At 37.1% G+C, this 14808-nt stretch overlaps 1 protein-coding gene across 1 annotated transcript in view; it reads right to left on the bottom strand.

Annotated features, from left to right (window-relative positions):
- The window catches only part of DNAH7 (dynein axonemal heavy chain 7), a 251585-nt gene that overhangs the window by 185640 nt on the left and 51137 nt on the right, over nt 1-14808 (bottom strand). The window contains exons 11-15 of the mRNA XM_043444898.1: nt 13712-13895; nt 12948-13127; nt 7040-7312; nt 4736-4863; nt 2417-2495 (exon numbers count right to left, since the gene is read on the bottom strand). Coding sequence (XP_043300833.1) covers nt 2417-2495; nt 4736-4863; nt 7040-7312; nt 12948-13127; nt 13712-13895 — 844 coding nt within the window. The remainder of the gene's footprint in view (nt 1-2416; nt 2496-4735; nt 4864-7039; nt 7313-12947; nt 13128-13711; nt 13896-14808) is intronic.

Below are 14808 nucleotides of genomic sequence, written 5' to 3'. Positions count from 1 at the left end.
GGGGGGTGTGTGTGTGTGTGCGCACATGTGCATGCACACGGAAGTGCCCATGTGTATGTACATACATACATGTGGTTCTCTCAAAGTTCTCTTGAAACATTAAGTTATGCATATATCTTAAAAATATAAATGGTGAAGGAAACTTGCTACCCTACAGAAAAATGAGAAAACTGGCAATTACTTATCCTAACCTGTGTTTATTTTCCCTGTGTTATACCCCATATCTCCCTGTCCAGGAAGTAAGTACCTTTTTTTAATGCTTTTAAAGTTCTTTTAAATTTCTTATAACCAGCTCTCTCTTGCTCTTCCTTTTTGTCACTCTCTGCTATCTATCTGTCTACACACACACATAGACACACACACACACAATTGGAGAGAACCATTACCCACGAAGAAAGAAATTATGGAAAAGAGGAACTTTTATTTCATACAATTCCATATTATTTTTCACTTTTATAAATTAAAAAAAAAAAGAGAGTAACGTGGAGACATACATTATCACATGTAAAATAGATAGCCAGTGGTAATTTGCTGCCTGACTCAGGGAACTCAGGCTGGGGCTGGTAACAACCTAGAGGAGTGGGGTGGGGAGGGAGGTGGGAGGGGACATGGGAAAATCTATGGCTGATTCATGCTGATACTTTAGAAATCAGTGCAATACTGTAAAGCAATTATCCTTCAGTTAAAAAAAAAAGACATTGTCTTGGAATCTTTCATATGTCACTCTAATTAGGCTGTTTTTTTGGTTGCAAATTCAAATAAAGGTCTAATTGAAAATGCATTTTTGCAATTTGGTTAATCAGCTTTCTAAGCAGTCAAACAACTGGATTTTTATTTCCTTTTACTGATAAAAAATGACTGAGTTCTGTATTGAGTAAAATGAGATGTTTATGACCTTACAGAAATAAACTTTTTCAAGATACAGAAATATAACATCAAGTAGTGAGTCCTATTTGCTAATTCTGTTAAATGTTGCTATAAACAGAAATTCACACCAAATAACTCCAAGTTGCTATATAATTCCAGTGATAGCTAAGGGGGTAAATAAATAACACTCTTCATACTCAATATTCATTACTTTTCAAAAGAATTTCCAGCTATGGAACTCTCTAGCTACCTTTAAAATCATTCATATTAAAATATCATTTTTACAATAACTAACATAAAATACAAAAGATTCTAAAAAAAGTAACATAGGCATGTTTGTATTTGATACACACATATACATTCAGGTGCCAAGATCCCCAATCCAAGTATAAATACTTGAAAAGGAAATAGAGGAAATATAGAGAGAGGCTGTATATAAAAGTTGGTTCTAATGATTTTAACAACATTTTCAACTGATTAATTTAATGTACATAATCATCTGAACTCCTTTTGTAATTTCTTACCTATACAAACTTTTGAATGATTTTACACGTTTTGCTGGGTTTGCTTAAATATTTTAAAATCTAGAAACACAAGGTTCTATTTTGGATCTTGTGATTGCTAGAAAAGGGGAAAAAAAGCTCCTATAAAAGCTTAATGTTATACAAATGGAAAAGGAACAAAATAAAAGATGATTAGCCAGGTGTCTTATATTATTTTATTTACCATCAGGCAGACCTCAAGCATAGGAGACTTAGCTAATATTTTCAGTACCATAAGTCCGAAGCTCCAAATATTTTTCAGCAAACTACCAAAGAAATGTTTAATATATGATAGAATAAAAGATAACCTATAGAAAACAAAGCAAAATATTACTTAAGGATTAAACATTCATTGGTTTAAAAAATGAAGGATGACCACATATCTCAGGTTTCCCAAGACAGCCCAGATTTATGCCTGTTAGCATAGTAATGATTATTAATAGTGCTCTCAAAAAGATCCTTGTAAAAAAAAAAAAAAAAAAAAAAAAAATCCTTGTAGACAGACAACTGCATTAATAACTCCAATATCTCACCTCTTCCACTATCTAATCTTAGAGTGTCCTCTCACGGACTCTGTGGCCATGTGACTTGCTTTGGTCAATAGGCTACTCGCTATTCTGACACAAGGAGAAATTTAAAAACCATACGCGCAACTGGGCTTGCTTTTCTGTCTCTATCAGCCCACGAAAACACGCAGGTGAGACTGCTGAGGTTTGAGAGGAAAGCGGAGCAGAAGAAAGTCACTGAAGACAAGGATAATGGTCAATCCAACTGAGAAAGTCAATCTGACTAAGTCAGAACCATCTAGGAGTATCCAGCCTGCATCACAAAGCTTCAGAGAGAGAGAAACAGAGAGAGAGTGTATGTGTGTAACTTACAATTTTAAGCCCCTGTTTTAACTTTTGGAGTGATTTGTTATTATATTATCATGTCAATAATTATAAAAAACTGGGAAAAATAAGCAAAACGATTTACTCATACACACATACAGAGCTTATAAACAATACCTTCATTTCCATCAGTTCTGCTGTATTTGGAGGTGTGCTAAGAGCTTTTTCAGATATCTTCTCAAATTCCTCACATAATCTGAAAAACCAGACAAAAGCCATTTATATAAATAAATTTTATTCCTAAATATATTCATGTATACTATTTTAAAATTCCATTACACGAGAAATACAGTTAGATTATCTTACATATATGACATCTAATTAATTAAAAGCAAATTTGTGCTCACTTATTCATTCAATACACTTTTAATGATCATTCATCATGTTCCTAACTACTGTATTAAGTGACAGAGATACAGAAACGTGGAAGATGTAGTAATGGTTCTCAGACAGTCCACATTCCAGTATGAAAGACAAGACCATGAACAATCACTTCCAACCTAGAGTTTCAAGGATGCTACCAGAGATTTAGCTGAGATGGCACAAAAAGTGGTCAACTTGGAAGGCACGGTTAAAATGGGCTGGTGTGCTCAGAAACTTCTGGTAGCATGCAAATAGTTCCTACTGACTTGAGTTGTGGGCAATACAAATAATGAACTTACCATGAAATTTCAAAAAAAAAGAGTTGTGAGAGGTTAAGAAAGTTGAGATAACGCACAGAAATTTATTCAAGAAGATTGGCTGAGGTGAAAGAGACGGAATGGATGGTGATGGTGGAGGATGTGGAGCTGAAGTGGAGGATGGAGAATGGAAGAGGGTTTTGAACATGTTTGCAAATTTCAGAGGCAGAATCAAAAAATGAACAAGAGATTTAAGATGAGACACAGAGGGGACAACTCAAAAACACAGGTCCTGGGAGATGGGAGGCAATGAGGCTGAGCTTATGGGTGGAGACAAGAACATTGAATGGTTGCCAGACTCTTGCCCTGTGAGAATGTGGGGAGCCAGAGGGGAAGGGGTCCGTGCAGAGGTGAGTTGAAACACATGAGAGCAAGCAGTTGAGGGTATTTGAATCTAACAGTTCCTATAACAGTCCTGGTGTGTCCTCTGTACATACTGTGAGTCTGGTGAGAGGCATACTTAGGAGAAAAAGGGAAAAAGTAGAACTGGCATGAGCTCTAAGGGCAGCTAAGAGGCAGGGAAATAGCTATGAAATTAAATATTTCACTCAGCATGAAATGTTATAAGTAAAAGACTTATTCACTATTCTACCCTTTCAGAGGAAAAGGTACTTTAAGATGAATATATGATTCTGGGTCTCAGATAAGCCACCCAAGTCCTAGCCCTTTTTCATGCGGTGCCACCCTCTTCAGCCTCCCCCCAACCCCACCTCTCATCTCTCACAGTATCTGTGAAAGCAACACAACCCACGCCTTGCTCCTGGAGCACATCAGCCATTTCATACCTCACTTCCTTCAACATACTGTATTCTCTAACTGGGATTCTTTCACCGACACTGCTCACCTGCTGGACTCCTACTCAATCTTCAAAATGAATTCATGTATCACTGCCACTTTTCAGCCTTCCCTGATTTTCCCCTCTCCTCCAACCTTCACTGTGAAAGGAAATTGATCATTTCCTTCCCTACTGCTCTTTTTCTGTGGTTCGATACATCCTGTTGTAATTTACTGGATTGGGTGTCCACTTCTGCAACGTAACTTCAGCAGTTTTGTTCATAGTCTATGTCCCTAATGCTGTGCCTGACCTTCCTCCAGGCTTCTACACAGGCTAAAAGAAATATTCTTTTTAATGATATTTCCTCTAACACTATAACTATAAAAATTCTGATTATTTTGGGGATTTATTCCATGTAACTGATACCAGGAAAAGAGGTTCCTGGAGCCACATTATCACCAGTGTCAGAAAACTACACTAATTACACTTCTAGTCTTAAATAGATATTCTGCTTTACACATTAGCATTTTTGAGTTTACTTAACAAGAGTTAGTTTTCCTTAAAATCTCCAGGTTGGGCAACAAATGAGTTTATAGTTAAGGTAACACGTTCCCATGGACATGAAGGGTAATTACTGTAAAATGATGTTCCAAATTTGGGATCCTTGACAACTACTATGAATATCCACTTTGAAAATTCACTCTGTGTACTGATTACACAAATTTAAAAATGTAAAGTTAGATAATGTCCACATGACTTGTACAAAAGAAATGCAAATGCACTTTAATACCCCCTTAATTCAGACACCTGGGAAGACATATTCACGGTGAAAAAAAGATACTAAATAGATTAAAGTAGAAATAAGTTTGGCTTTATCTTTTCTTTTAGGTCATTTATGACACTGCTTTATCCATCACTTTAGTTGACAGCTGACTCTATTTAAACCACCCCCCCACCAAATAAAAGTATTACAAACAATACCTTGTATTTACTTCCTGATGATCTCTGAACATTTTAGCAATAAGTTTTCCACAAATGACATCTGCTCGCCTCACCAAAGCTCTGATTAATTCCTCACAGCGCATTTCAAACATTCCTAAACGAACAGTCTGCAATGTTGGGTATTAAAAGTTTAATAAACATGAAATGACATAAATGATTCCCACAATTTTGCCTTTTCCACAATATTGATTTGTGTATGTGATCTAATACACTTGAGCTGGTTTTTTTTTTAAATATGATGTAGGCTGGCTTTTTAAAATACTCTACCACTATCTTCTCAGTAAATCTCCTTGAATAGAATATCTTAAGCCAATTCTATTTCAGGACAATAATGGATATAAAAACTTTGGAGAACTGAGTTATTGAAACATAGACAGTGTGGGATTTAAAAGTTGTATATGCTCTGTACAAAAAGTAATGACTGTTCATGGTAGCAATTTTGGAAAATATTTAAAAAAGGACAAAAGAATAAAACGTTTAATTACCAGTCTCCTACTAAACAGAAGTAACCACATTTTACTATCAGTTCAGTTAGGTCGCTGAGTCGTGTCTGACTCTTTGCGACCCCATGAACCGCAGCACACCAGGCCTCTCTGTCCATCACCAACTCCCAGAGTCCACCCAAACCCAAGTCCATCGAGTCGATGATGTCATCCAATCATCTCATTCTCTGTCATCCCCTTCTCCTCCTGCCCTCAATCTTTCCCAGCATCAGGGTCTTTTCCAATAAGTTGGCTCTTCGCATCAGGTAGCCAAAGTATTAGAGTTTCAGCTTCAGCATCAGTCCTTCCAATGAACACCCAGGACTTATCTCCTTTAGGATGGACTGGTTGGATCTCCTTGCAGTCCAAGGGACTCTCAAGAGTCTTCTCCAACACCACAGTTCAAAAGCATCAATTCTTCTGCACTCAGCTTTCTTTATTGTCCAACTCCCACATATATACATGACCACTGGACAAACCATAGCCTTGACTAGATGGACCTTTGTTGACAAAGTAATGTCTCTGCTTTTTATTTATTTATTTATTTTTTATGTCTCTGCTTTTTAATATGCTGTCTAGGTTGCTCATAACTTTCCTTCCAAGGAGTAAGCGTCATTTAATTTCATGGCTACAATCACCATCTGCAGCGATTGTGGAGCCCAGAAAAATAAAGTCAGCCACTGTCTCCATTGTTTCCCCACCGTTTTGCCATGAAGTGATGGGACCGGATGCCATGATCTTTGTTTTTTGAATGTTGAGCTTTCAGCCAACTTTTTTCACTTTCATCAAGAGGCTCTAGTTCTTCTTCACTTTCTGCCGTAAGGGTGGTGTCATCTGCATATCTGAGGTTATTGATATTTCTCCCAGCAATCTTGATTCCAGCTTGTGCTTCTTCCAGCCCAGCGTTTCTCATGATGTATTCTGTATATAAGTTAAATAAGCAGGGTGACAATATACAGCCTTGACGTACTCCTTTTCCTATTTGGAACCAGTCTGTTGTTCCATGTCCAGTTCTAACTGTTGCTTCCTGACCTGCATACAGGTTTCTAAAGTGGCAGGTCAGCTGGTCTGGTATGCCCATCTCTTTCAGAATTTTCCACAGTTTATTGTGATCCACACAATCAAAGGCTTTGGCATCGTCAATAAAGCAGAAATAGATGTTTTTCTGGAACTCTCTTGCTTTTTTGATGATCCAGCGAATGTTGGCAATTTGATCTCTGGTTCCTCTGCCTTTTCTAAAACCAGCTTGAACTTCTGGAAATTCATAGTTCACGTATTGCTGAAGCCTGGCTTGGAGAATTTTGAGCATTACTTTACTAGCGTGTGAGATGAGTGCAATTGTGCGGTAGTTTGAGAATTCTTTGGCACTTCCTTTCTTTGGGATTGGAATGAAAAGTGACCTTTTCCAGTCCTGTGGCCACTGCTGAGTTTTCCAAATTTGCTGAGTTTTCCAAATATACATTTTAGTATAATTGCCATTATCCCAAAGTATTTATAAACACCAAAGCAATTTAAAAAATTAGTTCTTAATATTTTTGAAGGGTCATATTAAAGAAAGTATTTAAAAGTCAGGCTTGCAGGGTAGACTTTCAGCTCTCTGAGCAGAAGAACCTTGTGTTTTGTCTATGTCCATATAGCCAGGGCTTACCACAATGCTTGGCATGTAGAAAAGTCCAGTAAATAGTTATCCGTTGATAATAATGGTCTAATTCTTTCACTGTACAGTGTAGAAATACATCATAATAAATCAGGGAAAAGATCACTAGGTACAAAGAACAGTTGTACAAAATGGGTGATTTACCTTTCTAGATGTGTACTGTATATCCTCTATGAGTTTTTGGTATTTGCGAATTTCTTGTATTATTCTCTCATAATGATGATTTTCTGCAAGGAAAGCATCAGCATCTTGCTCAGCTTTTCTGGTAATTAAAAAATCATACTTGTCATAAAATCTGAGGTGCTCAATGGGTGCCACGCTCTCACGCATAACCACCTCCTTAATCTTTTCTTTGTGAGCTTCAACAATTTCATCCAGAATTATTGGCTTCAAGATTGTTGGTTTAGACTTACTTTCCTAAACAAAGGGATAAAAACTATATGAGTCATTTAAAATACCTTAAATTAAGGTAACCATATCATTTGTGTTTTGCTATTTAGTCGCTTAAGTCAGGTCCAGCTCTTTTGCAAGACCATGGACTGTAGCCTGCCAGGCTCCTCTGTCCATGGGATTTCCAAGGCAAGAATACTGGAGTGAGTAGCCATTCCCTTCTCCAGGGGATCTCTCTGGCACAGAGATAAAAGACACATCTCCTGCATTGCAGGTGAACTCTTGACTGCTGAGCCGCCAAGTAAGCACACCATGTCGTTTAGCTGTGTAAAAATGCCCATCTTAGCATATTGTCTTTTTACTCCCAAGGTACTCTGACTTTTCCAGTCTATGTCTACAGAAGGAAATTCAGTCTAATCACAGCATGTTTTAAATATTTAGGTTTCATATAATGTTTTGTTTTTCTTAGAGGCTATCTAGGTGTGTTTTGTTTTTCTGTATAGATGAAAGAGCAGTCACTTGAGAACATGCACAAATTAAAATTAGAATATCAAAACAGCAAAATCCACATTTTATTTGTGCAACTGTATATGCTAGCTTAAAAAGTAGTGCTTGCATTGTACATTATTTTTTTTTAAATAAGTCAGTTCAGTGTCATTTGATTATAGTCTTTGATCACAATACTTAGTCACCTTGAGAAGTAATCTATCTGGAACAAAGAAAGACTGTTTACTCATTGATTGGATCCTGAGTTTTGATTCTGTGAACAGCAACTAGAACAGGCTAAAATCCCTAGTTGCAAAATTTGTATTCTGCTACCACCATTAGAATAACATGGGCAAGAATATTATCAGACAAAAATTTTAAGTAAGCAAACAAATCTCAACAGCTTGCCTCCTCTTTTTAAATAAGAGGACAAGTAAATGTGCAAATATGGTTTATTATCTCGAACCAAGATACACTTTAAATACACACACACACACACACTCTCTCTCTCTCTCTCTGCCTGTTTTTCAGAGAAGGGATTTTTAACTATCACAAACAAAAATCATTGCCAGTAGTTGAATACCCTACAGCTTTTAAAGTGATAATATCAAATGATTCCTCAGCAAACTGGGTGATTCGTTCAGGTATCCAGGGTGCATTTGCCCACTATGTCCCTTAGTGGGCATTTCAGGAAATCACACTTTTTAAGAACTAGATGCTTCATAAGAACATTAGTGAATCCCACCACCATCACCATCATCTCAACCCTACTCTTGGGGCACAGCAGATACTTAGTGTCCTTTCTGAAAAAGAACTTTAGTATAAATAAATACATATTATGAAATTTATGCAATGTGGAATTGTTGGGTCTAATGTGAAGCTTGTCCATTTTAGTTTACTGATTCCATTATATTTACTACCATGGACATGAGTCTTTTAGAAGAAATGGAGGAGTCCTCATGCTCAAAAAAAGAATCCAAAATGCAGTACTTTGGTGCAATCTCAAAAACTACAAAATAATCTTGATTGGTTTCCAAGGCAAACCATTCAACATCATAGAAATCCAAATCTATGCCCCAACCACTAATGCTGAAGAAGCTGAACTTAAATGGTTCTATGAAGACCTACAAGTCATTCTAGAACTAACACCAAAAAAGATATCATTTTCATCACAGGGAATTGAAGGCAAAAGGAGAAAATCAAGAGATTCCTGGAGTAGCAGCCACATTTGGCCACAGAGTACAAAATGAAGCAGGGCAAAGGTTAAGGGAGTTTTGTCAAGAGAACACACTGTCATATCAAACACCCTTTTCCAACAAGACAAAAGACTACTCTACACATGGACATCACCAGACGATCAACAATGAAATCAACTGCAAAGAACATAATCAATCTGAAGATGGAGAAGCTCTATACAGTCAACAACAACAACAAAAAGACTAGGAGTTGACTGTGGCTCAGATCATGAGCTCCTTATTACAAAATTCAGGATTAAACTGAAGAAAGTAGGGAAAACCATTAGGCCATTCAGGTATGATCTAAATCAAATCCCTTATGATTATACAGTGGAGATGATAAATAGATTCAAGGGATTAGATCTGGTGGACAGAGTGCCTGAAGGACTGTGGGTGGAGGTTCATAACACTGTACAGGGGATGGTGACCAAAACCAGTCTGAAGAAAGAGAAAGGCAAGAAGGCAAAGCGGCAGTCTGAGGAGACCTTACATACAGCTGAGGAAAGAAGAGACACAAAAGGTAAAAGAGAAAGGGAAATACACACTCAACTGAATGCAGAATTCCAGAGAATAACAAGAGACAAAACCTTCCTAAGTGAAAAGTGCAAAAAATGGAGGAAAACAGTAGAATGGGAAAGACTTAGAGATCTCTCCAAGAAAATTAGAGATACCAAGAGAACATTTCATGCAAAGATGGACTCAATAAAGGACAGAAATGACAAGGAACTGACAGAAGCAGAGAGATTACGAAGAGGTGGCAAGAATAGACAGAAGAACTGTACAGAAAAGGTCTTAACAACCCAGAAAACCACAATGGTGTGGCTACTCACCTAGAGCCAGACATCCTGGAATGTGAAGTCAAGTGGGCCTTAGGAAGCATCACTACAAACAAAGCTAGTGGAAGTGATGGAATTCCTAAAAGATGATGCTGTTAAAATGCCACACTCAGTATGCCAGCAAATTTGGAAAACGCAGCAGTGGCCACAGGACTGGAAAAGGTCAGCTTTCATTCCAATCCCCAAAAAAGGCAATGCCAAAGAATGTTCGAACTGCCATACAATTGCGCTCATTTCACAGGCTAGCAAGGTAATGCTCAAAATCCTTCAAGCTGTACTTCCACAGTACATGAACCAAGAACTTCCAGATAAACAAGCTGGATTTATGAAAGGCAGAGGAACCAGAGCTCAAGCAGCCAACATCCATCGGATCACAGAGAAACCAAGGGAGTTCCAGAAAAACATCTACTTCTGCTTCACTGACTACATGAAAGCCTTTGACTGTGTGGATCACAACAAACTGCGGAAAATTCTTAAAGAGATGGGAATACCAGACCACCTTATCTGTCTCCTGAGAAACTTACGTGCAGGTCAAGAAGCAACAGTTAGAACCAGACGTGGAACAATGGACTGGTTCAAAATTGGCACAGGAGTACAACAAGGCAGTATATTGTCACCTTGCTTATTTAACTTACATGCATAGTTTATCATTCAAAATGCCAGGCTGGATGAATCACAAGCTGGAATCAAGATCGCCCAGGAGAAATAACAACAACCTTATATATGCATATGACACCACGCTAATGGCAAAAAATGAAGTGGAACTAAAGAGTCTCTTGATGAAGGTGAAAAAGGATCACCTGGCTTAAAACTCAATATTCAAAAAACAAAGGTCACAGCATCTGGCACCACAACTTCATAGCAAGCAGAGGGGGGAAAAAGTGGAAACTGTGACAGATTTTATTTTCTTGGGCTCCAAAACCACTGTGGACACTGACTGCAGCCATGAAATTAAAAGATGCTTGCTCCTGAGAAGAAAAGTTATGATAAACCTACAGAGCATATTAAAAAGCACAGACTTTACTGACAAAGGTCCCTATAGTCAAAGTTATGGTTTTTCCAATAGTCATGTATGGATATGAGAGTTGGACCCTAAAGAAGGCTGAGTGCCAGAGAATTGATGCTTTCGAACTGTGGTGCTGAAGAAGACTCTTGAGAGCCCCTTGGATTCCAAGGAGATCAAACCAGTCAGTCCTAAAGGAAATCAGTCCTGAATATTCACTGGAAGAACTGATGCTGAAGCTGAAGCTCCAGTACTTCGGCCACTTGATGCAAAGAGCTAGTTCAGTGGAAAAGACCCTGATGGTGGGAAAGACTGAAGGCAGGAGGAGAAGGGGATGGCAGAGGATGAGATCATTGGATAGCATCACTGACTCAATGGACATGAGTTTGAGCAATTCCGGTAGATAGTGAAGGAGAGGGAAGCCTGGTGTGCTGCAGTCCATGGGGTCACAAAGAATTGGACATGACTTAGTGACTGAACAACAACAACGTGAATCTTATTAATATTCATCACAAAATAAGTAAGGTGGGAAGTCATAACAGGTATCCCCACAGGAACCAGAAACCTTGAGAGGTGACACAACCTCAAAATGAGGGTTCTCAGGACATAAAATTTCAGAATGCTGCAAGCTGAGGGGACAAGAAAGAGAAAATGTCTTATCTAGGCCTTGTTTTTCAGTGGAGAAGAAAAATAGTGGTTGTCTTAAGAATTTGTAACCACAAATCTGTTCTCATACAGATATGGGTAAACATTCACACTATCAGTATTGTCCACCAAATCCTCAGGCAAAAAATTTGTCTAAAAGGGTACTGGGTTTGCAGGGGCCTTAAGAGCACATATCAATATGCAAATTCCAGAGGAACCGATTCAAACCAAGGCCTCAAAGATGTCCTGCATAAAGTTCTCAGTTGTACAAGGCCATAGGTATAAAGGAAAAGCACTTACAGAAATAAACCACCAAGAGCAGGATGCAGATCAGCAAACAGAGAAGAATAATGAATGCATAACTAAGTATAAGAGACTATCAAAAATGATCAGGCCTAGTTGAAAAAAGAAGTTAATGGGCCCTGAGAAAGTAAAAATAAAAAAGTTAGATCTATGGAGACAATAATATTCTCAAAATGAATAATGTCACAATCACAATGTTAAGTAAAATAAAACAAGTCATGGACTATTTATAAGCTGACTCCATCTATACAACAATATGGAAAAACTAAAAAGAAATTTTTAAAATATGCAGTCATGTATTGATAGTAAGTTTATCTTTAAAAATTCAGAATAATAACTACAAAATGCAAGATAGTGCGTCCTTTGCTAGAAGGTAGAAGAACAGAACTATGAACAGGGAAGGGCAACTGAGGGGCAGAGCTTAAAGGTCACAGTCATTGTATAAGTTAGATTGAAGGCATGAAGCTGTTAACTTTATTACTACTTAAAACTTTAAACATTAGTCTTAAAACTTTAAACAGTCCTGTATTCTTTTTATGCATGAAATACTCATAAACTATTAAAAAAATAAAAAAGGAAAAAGAAAGTTAATGGTTGGACTTAGGAAACTTGAAAAGCTTTTAAGTAAATGAATTTTCAGACATGCTCATTTCATATACTAGATTGCAATAACTACTGTTGAAATATTGTAGTTCAGCAGAATGTTGCTAAATATTTAGCCAAAGAGAGAAGAGAAGTAGGATCTATGATTTGGAAGTAAGGCGACATGACTATTCCTGGATAAATGAGTATGAGGAAGGTAATCATTAGAAGCAGTGTTTTGCAAAGCTGGAAAAGCATTTACTAGTGGTCAACAGCATGTAGAAGTGTGACAGAAAATGCTCATTGATAGCTTCAGACCTGATCACAACTTTAATTCTTCCCCTTCAGAAAGTTTTCAGCTGAGTTCAATGAAAGACTGGCCTAAGAAACTGGTATTAAAGAGAAGCTAATGGGAAAATAGTATATTTTCAAGCAATACTGCCTTATAAGCCAATGTGATTAAGTCAATTATATTCTGTTAAGCAGAAGTTACCAGTCTACACCTTTTAGAAGTTATTTGAAGGAAATACTGCCATGCAAATTCAAGCAATCAGAATATCGTTGCTACTTACCCATTTGGAATACAATTTTGTCTCAACTCTTGGCACAAAATTGACAGCCTTAATCATGACATCATAAACATTTAGAAAGATGTCTACATAATCATTGAAATCAGGTTCAAACTTAATGGTGTCGTTATCAAGAATCAGCCTCATGACAAAACCTGGATGTTCAAAGGCTCTAATAGAATCCTGCAACAAAGAAATTATATAAAATATACATATTATAAAGTATCCATAAATATGCATATCAATTGTGAGAGACTAAGGATGGCACTGGTCCAAGTTAGAATACACCCTTCCTCTCATGACCTAGACAGTTAACCCAAGCAGGAGCTGAACCAAAAAAGATAAGAGCCATTCCCAACTAGACCTGTTGGTATCTACTATAGGGTCAAGATGCCAGAAAAAGGAAGATGTGTATGGCAGTGAGGCTCTAGAATCATGCAAGAAGGAGCCCAAGAAGAGAATATTCAAATTCCAGACTGCTCACCCTGTTTCAGGACCTTCTTACAGAAAGAAAAGAGTTGTTTGAAGAAACCTTCCCCAGTCATCATGATCTAAACTTCCCAATGATGGGAATTTTCACTAATTCCCATTAACCTCACTAATATAATAGTAATAATAATAATAATAATATATTCTAAAACAGGTAAGTGTCATAGGTCTAAATATATACTTTCTGATCTCTCACTGGTAAGAGTTGTAATTATCCACTCTGAAGGAACTGAGAATAAGTTGGTGAGTGAATACTGGTATGACTGAATCTTACTTACTGGGGGTTGTGCAATTAAGTCTGTGAAATCTTGCATGGAAACCAAAGCGAGCTCTTGCAACTGCAAAGTCATAAGCGTAGCAGCGCAGTTGAAAAAAGATTCCATTTTGGCACTGCTCTCACCGGTTGGCAATAGTTTTTTTTTATTACCTTGGTAATAAATATTCTGCACTTCTGGAAACCACCTTCAAAGAACAGAAGACTTTTAAAAGTTAATACTTTCAGTGAATTACTTCTCTTACATTAACAGTAACTTCTGAACATCCATAGGTCTTCATAGAGAGGTATATTGCCAAGTGACATTATCCACTTTCTGAAATGTAAGTGCTAGCATATTTCATCCCTCCTAAGAAATTTTAATCATAGACAATGGAAAATGGCTCAATGACATGATGCTGTGATAAAAACGTAACTTGAACTCCATGTGTGACACTCTTTGGATATTATAAAAATTATCTTTACTGGATATTACAAGGCATGCCTCCCATGGATTTGTCAATTTAAAGCTAAAATGTGAGTAACATTAAATCAAGGGAGGCCTTTTTTGGTTCAACCCACTTGGTATTTTATGCTATTCTATTTCACAATGTTAGTTGAAAACAAGATACAAAACAACCAAATCAAGTATGTTCTTTTCTTATCCTCCAATGAGAAATTCTAAAAGAGTGACTTATTTAAAACAAGTTTCAAATATATATGCATCCTTGTAATAAAAGGAAAACAATGAATTTCATATTCACAGACACATTGTGATAAGCCAAGTTTTCAGTTTAGAAAACCACAGTCCAACAGTAAAATTAAGGAATATTTGTACCTCTTTTATAAGATAGAATTTTTAAGCAGTCAATATAAGTTCAGGAATTACCTGAATGCTCCAAGAGAGATCAAAGTTTTAAATGTATGTATTTGTCCCTTTAACAAATACATGTTTTGTGCCTCTGTGCTAGGGACAGTGCGTCAGGAGATATGAAAAATATGACATAATCCTTTATCTTTTAGAATAAGGAAGCCAACGTGTCATAGCAGAAAAGCAGCTACATTTGAAATCAAAGGATAGAGACATATTTTCTACAAGTAATGGAAAAGAGTTTTATAGTG

The sequence above is a fragment of the Cervus canadensis genome, chromosome 24 (assembly GCF_019320065.1).
Source record: "Cervus canadensis isolate Bull #8, Minnesota chromosome 24, ASM1932006v1, whole genome shotgun sequence".
NCBI lineage: Eukaryota > Metazoa > Chordata > Mammalia > Artiodactyla > Cervidae > Cervus > Cervus canadensis.
This window is presented reverse-complemented; position numbering and strand designations above follow the sequence as displayed.